At 40.4% G+C, this 18,205-nt stretch overlaps 2 protein-coding genes across 2 annotated transcripts in view; one reads left to right on the top strand and one right to left on the bottom strand.

Annotated features, from left to right (window-relative positions):
* Window positions 1-18,205, bottom strand: part of LOC139217353 (pyruvate dehydrogenase (acetyl-transferring) kinase isozyme 2, mitochondrial-like) — a 188,728-nt gene that overhangs the window by 13,461 nt on the left and 157,062 nt on the right. The gene's annotated exons all lie outside the window — the stretch shown is intronic.
* On the top strand, window positions 4,321-17,001 carry limd2 (LIM domain containing 2). Its single transcript, XM_070848470.1, has 4 exons — window positions 4,321-4,499; window positions 13,495-13,539; window positions 13,762-13,898; window positions 14,013-17,001. Exons 1-4 carry the CDS (start codon window positions 4,497-4,499, stop codon window positions 14,170-14,172), a joined length of 345 nt encoding a protein of 114 aa, XP_070704571.1. The 5' UTR covers window positions 4,321-4,496; the 3' UTR covers window positions 14,173-17,001.

Here is an 18,205-nt window from a genome sequence, read left to right as displayed (position 1 = left end):
TTCCCAAATCCTGTTGACAGTCACACTTGTTTTTGGCAAAGCTAAACTCTGTGGTGTGTAGAACAGTCAGAGAATTTGTTTGTGCTTCACTGCTGTTTCCTCTGCTTGACAGGCATACCATCACACGTGTTGTATCTTGAACAATGGCTACTTTACTACTCCTCTGAAACACTCTTCTGTTCATCAGTTAATGAAAGGCAATAATGCTCTGTACTCCATCCAAAGAGGATCATAACATAACAAAACATGGAAAGCAAGGCAGATAGCAATCTTAGTGAATGCACTGAGATCTTTTGCATTCATATTTTGGATGAGATTAATAACAAGCTATTTTAAATGGGCTGCACACAGGCAGACAGCCAAGAGCGATCAGGTCTATAGTCTCAAATGTTTTGTCTTTCTTTCCTTTTTTCCAAGCCTTGAACCAAATGCCTGGATTATTGCTATTGGGGGTGAAAAACAAAAGTTTCCCGTTGAATATAAACTTAATCCCTGCTTTGTTAACACAAAAGCCTACAATCATTCCAAATCCATTAATGTTGTAAATCAGTGGTTCTGAACCTTTTTTATACATATCAGGATGTGGGCCCATGTTTGATGGTAACCAGACCCTAGGTTTAGACCCACTGTCATAGACCACATTGGCTGTATGGACAGATTAATATAACCGAAGGTCATTTAGGCCAAAGTAGGAAGGGCAACATACTCTTTTAAATAGTTTCAAAAGACTCCAGCTCTGTGTTTCTCAGGCAGGGAGCGGAGAATCAAAGATGCAGTCTTTAGTTTTCTTTAATTAGTTTTCTTTACTTATTAAGGTACAAATAAAACATTGACATCATAATGCAACAATAGGCAATGGAAATAGCAGGATTCAAATACATTCTTTATGTTCAGAGCCTGGATGTCAAAGGCTGGGAGTGAAGGGAGGACTTACAACTATACAGTGCACTCATGGCACATATAACCAATGCAATATAGCCCAAACAAAGTCATTTAAGTTAAGTCTTGACATTTAAAAGTTTCCAACTACAACTTCTGAGTCAACTCGTGAAACTGCTCATCACAACACACTCATTGGTGGCCGTGTTTGGGAGCTTTGGCTTTTTGTTTAAGATCCACCAGAGAACACAAATGTATGAGATGGAGTTGACTCAAGTAATTTCTTGCTCTGCTTGTTATTTTTAGGGCACCCATAATGTGAATCCTGCCTGCTATAATGCAAAGTATATGGGTCACAAGATTCATATGGATCAGGATCAATCAATCAATCAATCTTTATTTATATAGCGCCAGTTCACAACAGCGTTATCTTAAGACGCTTTCCATAAAGAGCAGGTCTAGACCAGACTCTTTAATTAGAGAGAGACCCAACGATTCAGGAATTCAAAATTAAGGATTCAAGAATCCCCACATGAGCAAGCATCAGATATTATATTGAGCAACAGTGGCAGGAAGAACTCCCCTTTAACAGGAAGAAACCTCGAACAGGATCAGACTCAGATGTGGGCGGCTTTCTGTCAGGGTCCGTGTTGGGTGGAGGTTAGATAGAGAGAGAGAGGCAGAGAGAGAGAGAGAGAGAGAGAGAGAGAGAGAGAGAGAGAGAGAGAGAGAGAGAGAGAGAGAGACACAACACAAACAGTAACCAATATACTAACAGCAGCTATAGCACTGACAATAGGAATGTGACTAAGGATGAGAAGCTAATGAAGTTTGGGGTCACACATGCTCTAGCTGTGGATGGAGTTTTGCTCACACTACAATGCCAGTAAAGAGCATATAATAATTTAATAATACCAGAATTCATGAAGCTGTTTACTGGCATAGTGTATATACTGTACATAGATATTTATATAAACACTTAGCACCATAGTCAGAGTAGTACTAAAGTCTGTTCAGAGAGAACTCACTTCACTCTGACACCATCTTGTTATCTCTTTTAATAGGAAGTCATCTGCAGGATCTGTCAGACATTTTTCTGTCTTTCATGAGATCATTGGTAACTGCTGACATCACAGAGTGAAATTATAATTTCACCCAACAAATAATTACATTAGATTTAGTTATCTTCTCAGAACTTAACTGTTGTGCTACTGTGTCTCAAATCTGACATGCCACATTAGGCAAATAGGCATGGATGGATTTGTGAAAGCGTGGCATGCTCATAATATTCCAGGTGAAGTATGCTTTATGACTGTGGTTCTTAACATGGTGTCCAGGGGCCCACAGGGCACTCTGATGGGATTTCATAGGATTCCCAGAAAAATGGAGAATACACATAGGCTGTACACAAGAAATGGGCATAGCTTTAGGCTCTGAAAAGTGACCCCAGTGTGGAAGTGCCTCAAATCTACATTCTTTATGGCTAGGCAGGGGGCCAATCTTCCATCCATCCATTATCTATACCGCTGGAGCCAATCCCAGCTGACTTCCCTGGACTGGTCGCCAACCAACCACCAGGCCAACACATGGAGACAGACAACCACTCACACCTGCAATTTAGAGTCACCAATTAACCTGCATGTCTTTGAATTGTGGAAGGAAGCCAGAGTACCTGGAGAAAACCCCTGCAGGCACAGGAAGAACATGCCACCACACAGAACCTGGATTTGAACCGGCAGCCTTCTTGCTGTGAGGCAACAGTGCTAACCACCGCACCACCGTACCAATACAGTTGCAAAAAGTCCAATAGTGTGGAAGTTTCAAGGGTGTCACTCCCAAGTGGAAGCAATTTAAGAGACCTGGAATACACCCATAGTATGAGGCCATCTGCATTTTCTCACCTGGCAGATAGCTCAAAGTTGTAAAGACGGAGGAATTTGAGCCCTGGATGATGCAGGGAGAGGGTTCTCTGCCGTCACATAATCCTCTCAACCAGACCACTGTACAATTCATTAAGATCATAGAGATCTACAGCCTAAAAATGGCAGACATCTTGAATCAATGGATTTCTTTGGTCTAGGTTTATTTTTTGAACTTACAAGCTCTACAAAACAGAAGTAATCTATGAAATATGCAGTAAAAAGCTAAATTTTTTCAGGGTATTTACAGTGTATAAAGCTCTGTTTTAATGTTCATCACTACAGCACCATAAAAAGCAACAGGTTTTATGGCTTTTTACGATTTATTTATAAAAATCTGTGTTTAGCATTCCACATTGTAAAAAGCAGTGTTTTTACAGTTTGTACTACACTAACACTAAACTGAACTAAATATTTGAAAACAATGTCATAAATAAAAATTGGATGAATGCCAAACGGTACCGATGCTCACATTTGAAAGGATTGTCTATTAGCACCAAACACCAGTGATCCATTGCACTGCTTAAGTATCAGCTGACATGATTAGAGCCCTAAAGTCCTGCTGTGAAAATCTAGATAAGATCCCCGTGTTAGTGTTTCTAAGATTAAACCTTTCTTGCACTGACAGTCCTACCTAGAGAATAGGTACATTATTTTCTCATGTATCAAAACTGTACTTTTAACAGCAGCAAAATGACACACATTAAAAGTAAACTTTAAATCATTTGAAACAAAAATTAGGTTTTTATAGTGGCTGAAATGGGTGATTAGGGTAATTTAAGGGATGAGGCTGATATTTTAATAGCTCCAACGCAATGGTTCTCACTGAGGACATGAATATTTAAAAACACCTCACATGTTTTAAAAAGAAGTCTCATTCATTTCTTAAAACAGATATTCACTTGATGTTTTTGCAAACAAACAGGAGGAAATAGTGCACTTTTGGGGACTATTTACAGCGGTGGATGAATCTACATTTGGTGCTCTAGTGCGCATTTGGGGCAGCAGAATAAACTAAAGTGTGTGTGTGTGTTCATGGTAATGAAGGAACATGTCAGTCAGTGCATGAGTGTGGCTCACTGACTGTTTATAATAGTTTTTGGACAAAGATGGACCTCTTTGGTAGGGAGGAAGAAGATATATCAGGGTCTGAGGGAGAATGGGAAGTAAAAACAAGATTTACTGGTGATAAGAAGGAGGAAAATCCTCACCTGTCATCCATGACGTCGGTGCAGTACATAGAAGAGTTAACATTATTGTATATAACATTATTATAAGTAGCTTTCTCTGGGATTAATTAAGTATTCTATCTATCTATCTATCTATCTATCTATCTATCTATCTATCTATCTATCTATCTATCTATCTATCTATCTATCTAACCATGTTTATGTAAAGGCTTGAGAGTGACGTCTGTTCGACTCTTGGTGGTGATTTGTCCGACAACCCGTGAATGCATCGGGAGCTGATGAGAACCAATCGCGTGCGACATCCTGCTAAAGAGAAAGGGGGAAAAAAAACGTTGTTGAAAACCGAGACGTGAAGGGAAGCGGAGGGCAGAAACTCACCGGCACCGTGGCCACAGACAACGACAAAGCCTCCCGTTAGAAGTGAATGAGAGAGCGCGTATCAGCCTCCAGCCACTGAGTGAGCAGAGCCCGCGTTATCCAGCCAGTGTGTCGCAGACAAGAAGCACAGATGGTGAGTGTGTTAGCTCGTCTGCTTGCACCGTGTGTGTCTGCAGCCTCCCTCCCTCCCTCCGCTGCTCTCCTCTGTCCTCTCTGCCTCTTTTTGTGTGCGTGTGTGAGAGTGTGTGTGTGTGTGTGAGAGAGAGTGTGTGTGTGTGTGTGTGTGTGTGGTGAGATGAGGTGAGGTTGATGATGTCCGTCCACCCCGCTAAAGCTTTAGCTAACCAGGAGCCGGTGTGTTGTATAAGCCACCGCATGAGCGTTGGATGTAAATGTGGTATTTTCAGACAGAGTTGGTTCGTTTTGAATGATTAGAGAATTTAAACACCCGCCGTGATGTTCCTGAAAAACAGTGCGCCGCTTGTTTGAACGTCTATTAGTTAGCTAGCTAGCTGGCTAATTAATATCAACCTGCGAGGTGATTTAAACCCACTGGAAAACAGCGCTACGGTCAACACTAGTGACACGAGTAGCCCTCTCTCTAACAGATGCTAAATTACATTGTCATCCCTACCAGCCGATTTGTAAATTGATACCTGGTTTTGCATAATATGGCGTGATTCTCTGTTTCTGTTTTGTCTGAGCAGCAGTTACCAACCTTAGCAGATAAATGTGTGTTATTTTCTGTTATAACTGGCTTAGGCTCCAACCTGCTGAGGGTTACATAAAGGTCTGTAGTAAAATAAGCATGGGCAGACAGTGAAGTAGTCTGTAGTAGGGCTTTCCAAGTGATTTAATCCCATAGACCATAAATAAACAACATGAAACAAACAAGCACATGAATAGAAGCTGAAAATCCGTTTTAAGCTTCCTGAATATAATTTAGTCAACAGTACAATACTTACGCTGGAGATCTGGAGTTTCCAGCACCCTGTGATCATATAGTATTCCCATATTGAGCTCATTGATTATGTTTATATTCCCATTAGTATGCTGGCTTTGACTCTACTTTGATGTCTTACTTGGGATATAACATTTACAGGGAAGATGAGAAACCTGCTTATAACCATACATTACCATAACAGTATTCAAGTTTCTGAGTATCACTCTCAGCCACTCCTCTCTGTACCAACAGAGTGATCAGTAAACTTAATCGGGGCTGAACATGCAAAGCTAAAAAGCCTTTTAAAGTAGGACTGTGTGGAATCCACTGAACAACCCTCAGGTTTTCACAGACCTCATTTTGGGAACAGACACGTCCACTGCAGCTTATGACATTGACATTGTCAGCTGAGTAATGTTAAATGGATGAATGGCTGGATTAAACCTGTGTTAACTCAATATCAGGTGGAGGAAAACATGTGCTTCATTCAAATTTCTTGCCCCTGTTTGTGTTGTCGAGCAGTTAACAAACTGCTCTGTGGTTTTGTACAACCACTTTTCATCCATCCAGTGCACCACATTTACAGCAGTCTGTCATTACAGCCGTCGGCATATGGCGAAAAGGCTTAAGTAAGTATACAGCCATTTTCATTTCCTGCCATCGTCAGTGAGCTGCCTGACTGTAATTTCAGACCGAGTTGACAGCACGGATTGACACATTGCTCTACTGGCTGATTTACGTGAGGAGTTGTTACTGCAAGTTGACTTGTTTGTCAAAAGGATGAACAAAGAATGCGTATTCAGACAACACTCATTGTGCAAAGCAGCAAAAAGGACTAATAGCATTTATTTAGTTTGACCAAATGTTCTTCTGTCAAATAATTACCATTAATGGCACAAAAACCTGATTTGCTGGGCATGTCAGAAGTGCCATATGTTGGAAGGGGGGGTTGTTTTCATGCTGTCAGATGTGCAGAACAGAATTAAATGGGTCGCCAGCAGGTCCAGGCGATAGAGCTGTAGGCAAAAATGGTCAGAGTAATAGTGTTCACTAGCTGTATACCTCTCCCTTTCTTTCTTTTATTACAGTTGAGGTTAGCTTTGAGTATAGTCAGAATGGACTTGTGAGCAAAGAAACATGAAGACATTTTTACAGGCCTGGAAAAGGTGTAGACGTTTAAGAAGTGTTATTTGGTGCTTTTGTTCTTGTCGAGGGCTAGCTTTGTCTTGTAGTTTTGTGATGTGTGCTGCTCATGAACATCACGTTTTTTTTCAAGCCAAATGAATTGCATGAGGAGGAGGTCATTATTTTCCAGTCATCAGACACATGTCTAATTGCCAATCTGGCACATGTATGCATGCACTTAATCTGAGCAACTGTTGTTAAGAGAAAAAAAAAAGAAAGAAAGAAACTTACTTAGCAACTTTTCTTCTCCTCTGTTGGAGTGCAAATCTGACTTTAGACTCTATAAACCTGTGTTGAAGTGAAGTTTTCTGGCTCAGACTTGAAACTGAAGGCAAAGACTTGGCACATTCCTTTCACTTAAATTTGTTTAATTTATTTCATTTTCCGGACGCGGTTCACAGCTGATGGTTTGTAATAAATCTGTCGCTGCACAACTGAAACAGCTACAAATCAGTATCAGTAAGATGCCAAAGGCTAATAACTGACCTTTTCTTGCTTTTAATTTTTTTCCTTTCAATCTATTGGTGCTGTCCAAATTCCCACCCTTGCTTATCAAATGCTCAGGCTCACACAACAGAAATTTTAAAATCCTAACCAATTTTGAAATCTGGTTGCATTACACACATAAGATGCTCTTCAAAGATGCTCTTCTCTCTAATCTCAAACATGCACACACGACAAGATCTTAAAATATTGGTGCATCTTACACTATAGGATGTGATTATCCTTTGAAAGCAGAAGGCTCAAGGGGTCTTGGTGGAAACATTGTTGGGGTGACGTGGTCAGCACGGGCTGCTGTTCTCCAGCAAGAACTGGAGGTGAGATTTTAACTGTCAGTTCTAATATCTGTCAACAGCAGTATGCTAGCTAATGTTAGCCTCAGGGCTAAGATGTTTACTGTTGTCTGGCAACCTCGCCAGCTGCTGCAGGACTTCAGTCTCCTTGTAGACATGTCTGTCTCATTGGCTGTTGTGGTCCGGCTCGGAGAGTACTGATGTTGTTATCGAGGTTTTGAATCCTAAATATCAAACATGTTTGAATTACTGGGGGGTTCCAATGTGTCTGTGAGCAGATCTGGAGATCTGGAGGTATAAGCCCAGCCTAACAGCAGCACGCTGCCTTTTAAATCTTTGTCTTTATATTCTCTGTATTACTTCTCTAAACAACACACATTGATTTGCATCACTGTCAGCATTGATCTTATGTAGGTTATCTGGTTTGCAAACACTTAGAAAGACTGTGTAGAGACCTACATCTCTATTAACAGTAGTATAACAGTAGACTTCTGAGGAGTCTGCAGAGCTCTGTGGGAATCAACTCACTGTCACTTAAATGATTCACATTCAATCTTGAGAAATTACTATGTAAGACACCTTACTTGGGGGAAGATGACTAAAACATTAGTTCCCCTTAGCCTTCACTGTCCCACTTAACGTCTCAGTCTGCAGTTAAGGAGCCTTCAGTGTGTGATGGACATGATCACAGAGCAGATATTTGCATGTGAGGTTTGTTTCTAAGACGGGATTGGGCATGCAATCCTGAATTCCAGTCCTGGAGGAGACTTTGGTTGTGAAATGTTCCCCTCTTCTCTGGTCTGTGATAACATCTGATCAGCCGGAGCACTTGAGGCTGTTTCTTCTCCACCCTCAGTGAGTTGCAGAAGGCAGTGGTCTCTCGTCATGTCAAGTCAACACAGGCTCAAGTTCTACAACACATTCTTTCACAGGCCGTCACTGGTTTTGTTCTTTGCAGTTTTAAGAAGAAAACACAAACAGAGCAGCTGCTGCAGCATACCAGCACCAGGAAGTAGTTTTTATGAATATCTTGTGTACAAAAATGGAAGATGCAATGCATTTTTTTTCTGTATTTGTTATTTTTCTCAGTATTGTGATTTCAATATCTCTTGGCTTTTCTCTCTTGATTGGACATTTTAAAATGTGTCACTTTGGACTTAAAGAGATGACTAATGTAAGATAAGATAAGATATTCCTTTATTAGTCCCACAATGGGGAAATATACAAATTTACATGTGTATTTACTTCTGTTTAATTAGTTGATTCATTGAAATGAGTAATCGGTAAATTAACTGATAATGGAAATAATGAGTAATTGTAGCCCTATTCTTTTCCACCTTCTCCAAGTTAAGTAGTTTTTAAATGTTTGCCAGACTACAGCAGCATGTCTGCATGTTGAGATTAATCTTTTGAAAGGTTTTATCTGGACCAGGACAGGCACCCGCGACAGGAAGTGAAAAAACAAGTGTCTGTCAGCTGACGAAAGAGGCACACGATGTCCTCTGCCTCCAGGCACAGAAAAATGCCCCATCACTGTTTCAATGCATACAGGAAGCTCAAAAAGGGAAGAGAAGTAATGGCTGAAGTAGTGGAGGCCCCAGCATGCTCTCAGATCTGATTACTCTGCAGACTGCTGTGGTGAACCTCCATCTGTGCTCTGATGGACCTGACTCTTTCATGCTACTTTTCTTCAACTGTCAAAACCCCGTGCTCAGATAAATAGTAGCAGCACCATACCAATGATGAGGGTTTTTTTTCTCCTTCCATGCCTCTTGTCCTCATAACTTGCTTAGTCTCTTCATGTTCCGAGTTATTGATGGAAGGTTGCTGTCAAAGCAAGCCTATATATCTTCCCTGCAGCAGCTGTTTTAGTTGTTGGATCAGTGCCATGGCTTGCAGGTCCAGAAAGTGCATGCAATATGCAGTAAGATGCTATCTGCAAAAAATATTAGACTTAAGACTCATGATTTATGTTGCTGATAGTACTGGACTTGAAAAAAGAGTTTATTAGCACTGTTTTGTTGTTTGAAAGATGAGGTTCTTCACATTTGCCCTGTTTTCCACTATGCTGTCCTGAGCAATTGAACAATGATCACGTTTCTAAAAATAAGAGATGAGATGGAGCGAGTGGGAGCCTTGTTTTGGAGTAATGACATAAGACTTTTGTTTAACGTAGTGCCTGCCTTCCCTTCTAGGGGCTTGTTGCAGTGAATCGTGCACCACAGTGTGTATTTAGTCATGATCAAGTGTAAAGTGGGGGGGTTGTCTAATTGTGTCGTGTCCATCAGCACTAGGAAGAGAAAAAGAAGTCCACTACCAACCTCCTCTTTATGAACATATTGACCTTTCACCCTCACTGTTCTAAATGGCTGTGATCTACATCAGCACATAGTACATCCTTGTAAACACTAAGATGTAGAGAAGAAGGGGTCTGGTTTCTGGTCTGTAGTTCTGGTGCCTGTTTGACTTCTCTAACAGCCAGGGACTTACACACATTGTTTTAAGGTTACATGCTCTCTAAATTTCATCCTCAATTTCTCCTCCATCATCTTTTTCATTATATCTTTTCCTGATTTTGGAAGAATAAAGGCAGACTTGAAGGTCATTTAACCCTCATCACATGGGTGGTCTGTGGCCTCGGGGTGGGATTTGTGACAGTGATAGTTATGGTTTATGTGTTTTGCTTTTTTTAGAGGATCCTCAGCACAAAAAACCCAGATCCTGATGAAGATGCACAGTAGCCCATTACTGATTACCGATTAAAGGAATAGTTGGGGAATTATACTTATTTGCTTTTTGCAGAGAGTTGGGTGATCTTTCCACTCTCTAGATGGTAAATAGTAGGTACTGCCAGCAGCTGACTAGTGTAGCTTAGCATAAGAACTGGAACAGGGGGAAACGGCTAACATGGCTCTGTCAGAGAATAACAAAATCCACTTACTAACACCTCTAAAGCTCACTAAAGAAGCCTTATCTTGTGCAAAAACACTGTTTTTGTACAGCGTGACGCTAAGCTAACCAGCTGCTGGATGTAGCTTCATATTTACCATACAGACATGACAGTGGTGTCCATGTTTTCATCGAACTCTTGGCAAGAAACCACATAAAGATATTACCTAAAATGTCAAACTATTCCTTTAAACAAATTTAAAAAAAAAAAGTGCAATCTGGCACTGTTCCACCAAAAGCTCCTGGGTGGTTGCAACATGAACACAGAAACACACACACAGGCAGGCATGTGCAGGTGTGATTAAAGTTGAAGTGAAGCACTCTGAGTATGAGGGATTGATTCTGTGAGGTAAGAACTGAATATCTGTCGCAAGAAGATTTCACCACTTGTGTGAAAGTGGTCTTTGTTTGGCAAGAGACGGCTCTCCAGCTGGCTCGAGCTTCTCACACACGGGTATGTCAAATTGCTTCACAGTTAAAGCAGTGTTGGAATCGCAGGCTAATTAAGTCCACTACCAACCTCCTTTATTAATGTTTACATTGAACATCTTGTTTTATTCTCATGAAGGCCCCTCATTTGCTGCCCTTCCATGTATTTGGTTATGCTATGCTTTTTTATTAGCCAGGAGGGCTAATAAATGCTGATTTATGAGTTGTATGTATCTGAAGGGAGATCATAATTCTCTTGTAGTTTATTAACTATACAGCTGAAGCATTCATACAGAGCAAGTGTTTGTCAGCAGTCCTCATGTGGATGAAAGTCCATCAGGACTTTAGCTGCTGTCCCTGTTGGGACTCTGCTAGACAGAGGAAGGCAGATGTGTCATAGCAACTTCCTGCCACAATCGTGCTCATTGATGGCAATTTAGGCTCATGTACATATAAGGTAAAAGAGGACAAGATGGCACAAGCTCATCTAAAGTCCTCCAGGATGCCTGTGCCTGTGTATGTGTTTGGAATTCATGCCTACCCCCTAACATGGAATCTTGCTCCGTTGTTTTTACCAAAAGAAAAAAAACCATTGGCAGTTAGATCAGTTTTCCATTTTGGGCTATATTAATTTCATCATTTCATGTGCACAGATGAAGCCCTTACTGACCTCATTTTCTTGCTGTTACAGCCTCCAACAGAGGTAAACCTTATCTCCAAAAGAACCATGAGAACTTTAAAACTTGAGTTTCAACTGTGTTAGATCATTTTGTGAAGATCAACCTCAGCAGTCGTCGACAGCAACAGGAAGTGGTCTAGCGTGCAGCCTGCTAGTTAACCAGCAAAGCGTGAGCTGTCTGCTAGCTGGCAGCAGAATTAACTGAGCTCAAGAGGAATCGGGGATTAAGAGGAGAAGGCAGACAGTTGGGATGTGATTGCATCTACAGGAAGCTGCATGGCCTCACTGTTAATGAGGCAATCATTTCAAAAGCATGTCATCCGGTTCTCATAAGTGCAGACAACACCCTTGATGTTCTTCCCACACTGTTGTTTGGTGGTGCATTAAGGTGCAAAGGTCATAAATAGAATGCAAATTACAATAGAGGCAACATTCATGCTGCTTATCAAAGAGGGCCACTCTAATCTTTCCAGATAACATCAGAAATGATGAACAGATGAGGACGATATGACAACATATATACTGAGGCAGAGATTTTGCCATACTGTTTATACTGTGATAGCCATGACTTTTATATCTCTGGGTGTATTTAGGTTGTGAGAATTGTTGCACATCAGTGAGGAGGACCTCTTTATCAGCATGAATGGTATGCTAGATACACACCAGGTATTTTGTTCTTGTCAAGGCATCCAAGCTTTTTGAAGAGAAGGCAGTGGAACACTAAGTTCTCTACCCACAGACTTTTACATTGCAAGGTAAACTAAAGTGTCAGATAGACCCTTTAATATACATACATGTATACATCTGTGATGGATGTTATCCAAATAGCTGCGTGTACAGACGTTTGTTGTTGCGGCTTCTTTTCTTCAAGCCCACTTGCAGTTTTTGCAAGCACAAGATACTTTAATCAGTGGTCAGTTTTATTAGAAGAATGGATGCTCATACTTCATGCTGTCATTTCCATCACTGTGGTAGACTCTTGATTTGTTATTTTGCCTACGAAGCAAGAAATTGTGCAAGTCAAAGAGTAATAGACCAGCAAAAATGAAGATCAGCAGTTGCCTCTGATGTCACAGATCTCCTTCTCTTTGCAACTCTGGTAGCGGCCCCTGAACCCCCCCACCCCCCCACCCCCAGCTCCAGCCAAACTGCCTTATATAACAGGGTTTAAGCAAAGTCTGCAGTGGACTTTTCCCCAGCCTAAACAGAGGCTGCCCTTCTTCTCTGCACACTAGCTTTTCCATGGCAGTTGCTGCTTACAAGGCTGAATGTCTCTCTGCCTGGTTACCATTGGCTTGAACTACCTGTTAGCCCTGCTTAAAGATGTAGCCGTGCATGTTGCTGCTGGAGACCGGCTGCAATACTCCAGAGTCTCATTGAGACTCATTGCTACTGTGTAAAACTTCCTCCAGGTTGAGATTGCACAACCTCGCTCTTAACCTTTTGAGTGCCAAGGTGAAAGTCCTTCAATTCCTCATGTCATCATGAACCAAACTGTTATTACCCACAGTTATTAAAAACATTAACACCCACGCAGGGAAAGGTGATGAACTATGTTAATTGGCAGCCAGAGATTTAGTGAACCTACAATGGTACACGATTGTAGAGTTGAGTGAAAGAAATGCTTGATTACATGCATGGATTGCAAAGTTGCAGAAAGTAACAGAATAGGTGTCACTCGTGTTATTCCAATGAGAAGTCTCCTGTCATTTATAAAAGATTCCGTGCAATGTCGCCTTGTGAAGTGTCTTATACAGAAGGCAGGGCCTGAGCTGTTCTGCTATGTTGAGGGCAGCCCCTTGCAGAGCGTCCCACAGCTCAGCTCACATGACCAGACAGAAGGCACCTGATCCTCTCCCAGGGGTGCAAAGAGACAGATGGAGCAAATAGAAAGACAGGGAGAGAAAGAGAGATCAGATTGACAATACTAACACTCTGGAAAAAGGTAAGAAGAGGACGGCAACAATACAATTTTTTTTGGTCATCCTTGTGAATTTCTTCTTTTGCTTGTTATCTAATAGGACACTTATCTACTGTTGATTTCAGCTAAAATGTCCTTTTGCACGGCAGAGCATTGCAGCAGTCTTAACACATTTGAATGCATTTGTTTAAATGTTAAGTTTGTGTTTGTTTGTCTTGGCATCCACAGGACACCAGGAACACCACTGAAGAGAAACCTGTCCAGCGATCTAAGGTAAACATGCATCATCTACCTTCTTTTATTCTCTAGTTGTGCATGCGTTACTCTTGGCCTGATTCACTTTCCGTCAGCCTTTGATCTCAGAGGAGAGCAAAGGAAGTGTTTCCTGCATTATGTGTCTTTTGTAAAAGCTAGCTTTCATCTCACTAAGGATGGAAGCCCAGACCGCTGCCTGTTTCTGCGTTTGGTACTAATTCAGTGTATATATGTGCTCAGTCCTTCAGCTTTAAGACCCAGAAGGAAGTGTGTTCATCATGTGAGAAGACCGTCTATCCAATGGAGAGATTGGTTGCCAACAACCTGGTTTTCCATTCAACATGCTTCTGCTGCAAGCACTGCAATGCCAAACTCAGGTGACTATAAATAGTTTACTATTTTCCTGTGTGTATACTTGACTTTCTTCCTCTCCTCACTCCTGACTCAACCTTTTTTTTAATATTTGACCATTTTATCTCTTCTCCTGGCAGCCTTGGCACCTTCGCAGCTCTTCAAGGCGAATTTTACTGTAAACCCCACTTTCAGCAGCTGTTCAAAAGCAAAGGCAACTACGACGAGGGCTTCGGACGCAAACAGCACAAAGAGCTCTGGGCCTCCAAGGAGACAGATAATATAACAAAGACGGCATAATCATGTATGCGTGTGTCTCATCCCTGCCCTTCCTCACCCTTTCCCTCCTCCAATACATCATGAGGACCACAGGCCCCATATGCTGGGGCACTGTTAAATCACCCACATGCTTTTCAAATGCCACCAGAACAGATACATGCTTAAACAGCTAGGAAATTACTGGCCAGTCATAATTATACCACTTACAAATTAACTGTGGAGATATATATTTGGTTCAATTTTAATGATATCTGTATTTTCTTAATTTTATTTTCCTGTTTTGAATTGGTAATTGTGACCAAAAGCTTTCTCTGGTATGGGGATAATATTAATAATCACTTTTGATTTAGTCTTAATTATTCTTTTCGATAATTTGCACCCTTTTTATTTTTTTGAGTAAGTAAACTGTATGCCCAGGCAAACATATCAGAGGGGTTACAGAGCATCCATGTTTTGCAGTAGAGCATACACTCAGGTCAATTTTCACCCAAGGATTTAAAAAAAAAAAAAACTATTGCAAGGTTTCACTCATTTTAACAAGACACAAATCAAAATAATAATCCTCGGTATTGTGACTTTGCTGTCAGTTTGTCAGGTTTCATATATTTGAGGAACAAACAGGGTACAGAGTACTGTAAAATAACCGCACACATCAGCAACAGCTCACCTCTCGTATTTTAAGTTTTGTTTTTAGTTTTCTCGTCGTTCGCTTCATCCCATGGTTTGTTCTTATTTTATTGACCACTCTGAGTGTTATCCTTGCATGTTGGGATGACTGGGTCTTGATAGCCTTATCTTATGACTGTATCGATCTTTTGTGTTGTGAATGATTTGTTTCATTAATGCATAGCGAATCACTTTGTAATGTTCTTAGAAGCACTTGAGTTTGGATTTGATTGATGTCATGGCATAAGTTGATCCTCTCTGAGCTTTTATGGTTAAAATGTCAATGGGATTCTCAGATTGTGTTTTGTATACTATCTGTACATAGAGCTGTCGTTTGTGATTAGTGAACGTTCCCCACCATTCCTTACTCTCGTCTTGCAAATGCGACCACACGTGATCAACAAACAGGATGTTGATGATCACAGGGACACTGAGGCTTCGTTCGTGAACAACCCTCACTCCGTCACATGAAACATTTTAGGAGGAGCTGTCAACGTTTGGTCTAATCAATTACTACAGTTAAGTTTCTGTGTCACAAATGAGGGTGTTGATGAACAGAGCTTAAGCCTTCACGAAAATCACACAATTATGTTCCTTCGTCTTTTCACGCTTGTCAGTTGTTGACAGTCAGTTGTCAGTCCCCCCCCCTTGCTATATAAGAGTGTGTTCATATAGCTGGACAGCTTTTATGTGGACATGCGTAGATCTGATCACAGCATCTTGAACATCCATCATTGTTTGTTTTCCCCAATCCCTGCCAGTAAGCGTGGACAGGTTTCCTTTTCAAATAAATGCCTTCCTGTTCTCATTCGCATTGTCTTATTAGCTAAATACATCTTAGCATCTGGACCTATTTCTTGATACTGAATTACAAATAGGTGTCTGAGGGAGGACTTGCTACAGTATTGGTCCCCTCATGTGCTCCTGCATGCTGCATGCTAAACCCAGCGCAGAGCACCCCCTGCTGGGAGAAGTGTGACAGTATACACTCTAGTGTGAGTGGAAGATAAAGAACTTGCCCATGAACTCAACGGAGCCTTTATTCAAAGTTTTGGAATATGTTGCCTCAGTCTGCAGTGCACCTATAGTACTCTAGACACTTAATCTTATTTAATTCCAACATCTAAGAGAAACTAACCCAGCTAGACAAGATTTTCGCATCTATATTTCATTCTATACTAAGAATGAGTCTAAAGCCATTCAAATTTCTCATTTTAGGATTTATCTGAACACCACTGAGACTTGAATGACACTTGAATGACACAAAGTACTTTTTGTGACTGAAGGTTTACTGTGAATTTGAGCATGCTGTGCCGAATAGAAAGCTAAACTAAAACAGATGGATATTTGTTACTTTTTCAAAAGAGAAGCCTTAGAAATATATAGCTGACCATTTATTGCTTTTTCAAACAAGACTTTTGAGTGCACAGATCTGTCCTAATTATGCCTTTTCAAAAACAGACCTACTTTATTCTAAAGCCCCACTTTTTAACATAGGATTACTTCACTCAACCAGCAGCCATTTTCCTATCTAACCACTTTTTATCCATATATAATGTACAATAAATCTAATTTTAGTGTGTGTGGTGGTGTATTTTATAATTTCCCTTTTTCATTTTAAAATGGTCCTCGGGATCCTTGAGAATGCTTTAAAATCAAGAGTATTGTATCTAGAAATGCTGTCTTTGTCATTCTCCGTTAGCAGTTCGCCAAGGTACAACTGCAGAATCTGTGAATTGCAGCCTCTAGGTGTAACAGAGCAGACAAAGGTACACTTTACACTGGTGCCAAGTGGCTCAGGTGAATGACTGCAGTGTAACGTTTTAAATGTTAAACCTGTGAGTCATTTCATTTTTGTGCGAAACTTGTCGTGGACTTACTTTTCAATGCTGTTGTCATCGAGACATTTTAAATGTATGCATCTTTGAAAATGTATTCTGTATTACAGACTTGACCTGTGGATTGAGGTGGCCTTACAGCAAAAGGACGCTTGGACTGTGTACGCAGTCTTTCTCTTCTATTCTCCCTGTTGCTTAGTTGTGTTATGGAAGTGTAACATTTTAAAATGTAAGCGCCCCCTTTCTACGCCCATATACACAATCATTTTGTGCTTTTTCTTTCTTGTTTTTCTTTTTGTTTTTTACATGCTTTTGGAGAAAAAATAAATTGCTGGTGTTGATTTAATGCTGTGATTTTAGTGTATTTATTGATGTGGATGGTGGTGGAAGAAGTCCTCAAAGAAATAACACAATGTGAAAATGCGCTGTTACAGGAAGTAAGTCTTGTATTCAAACATTTACTACATATTGTATTGTGCATGTTTTATACACATAGATACATAAGATACAGCTTGAGTAACTTGTTACTATTTTTGCATACACAACATAAGAAGAGCTTAGAAAATGTTTTGTTAAAAATTTGACCACCCAACAGTATATACCAGTACTGTTTAAATGATTAGTCATTTGACAGGAAACAATTTTGATAATGATTTGTCATTTTTATGCAAAAACATTTCATGGGTTCATCTTAAGAAATGTGAAGATTTAGTGCTTTTCCTTTAAATAATGTTAATTTGTTGTGATCATTTTTATATTGGCATCATTCATTCAGTGGTGGATGGTATAAAAAGTCCCTCTGCCACCCCCTTTTTATCCCAAAATTCATGCACTTTTTCACGTCCCCAGACCATGTGTACGAGAGTTCCTATTTGTTCAGGCTGGCAGAAAGAGGTGCATTTTGTGCCAAACTGGGGTCTGAAAATGCCGCTTATTGATATAACATAAATGCTCCTCCACTTGTCTTAGGTTATCTATTTTACTGCTTTGGAGATAATGGGACCAAATCTTAATGTACACTTTAGAAAAAGAAAGTGAGGTTTTGAAGTCTTCGAGCTCCAATTAGTTGTTGCTCTATTTCTTTCATGGAGTCATAGATGTGGGATCCATCCACACTTTAACGTAGCATAATTGATATGACTTGTGATAAATTTTAAATTCAGGCACAGCCAGACCTCCATTGCATTTGGCGCATTGCAGGGTAGAGTATTTTAACCTAGGTTGTACATTGTTAAATGTACCTGCGGATCAGAGAATCAGCCCTTTTCCTAAAAGTTATTGGTGGAAGTAGCAGGATCATTGCACTGAGGAATTTAACATGGGCGTGCATGTTCATTGTAAAGGCAGCAATTCCAGATTGTAGTGATGAAGGAAGAGCAGACCAGCTGACAGTGTTGCTTTGAGTTTTGTCTAGTATTGCCTCAAAGTTATTTTGACAGTTTTGTTTAGTGAGGTGTGCATAATGACTGATTATGTACTTTTTGATTGAATCAGTACCACACCTCATATGTATGGATTTACTGTCCTGTTGTTTAATAAACGCCAATTAG

This window comes from Pempheris klunzingeri, chromosome 17 (assembly GCF_042242105.1).
Source record: "Pempheris klunzingeri isolate RE-2024b chromosome 17, fPemKlu1.hap1, whole genome shotgun sequence".
Lineage (NCBI taxonomy): Eukaryota > Metazoa > Chordata > Actinopteri > Acropomatiformes > Pempheridae > Pempheris > Pempheris klunzingeri.
Note: the sequence above shows the minus strand (reverse complement) of the source record. Positions and strands in the feature narration are given on the sequence as shown.

Coding starts and splice junctions, on each gene's coding strand:
- limd2 (XM_070848470.1), top strand. Junction 13,540..13,761: donor AACCTGTCCAGCGATCTAAG/GTAAACATGCAT, acceptor ATATGTGCTCAG/TCCTTCAGCTTTAAGACCCA. Junction 13,899..14,012: donor CACTGCAATGCCAAACTCAG/GTGACTATAAAT, acceptor TTCTCCTGGCAG/CCTTGGCACCTTCGCAGCTC.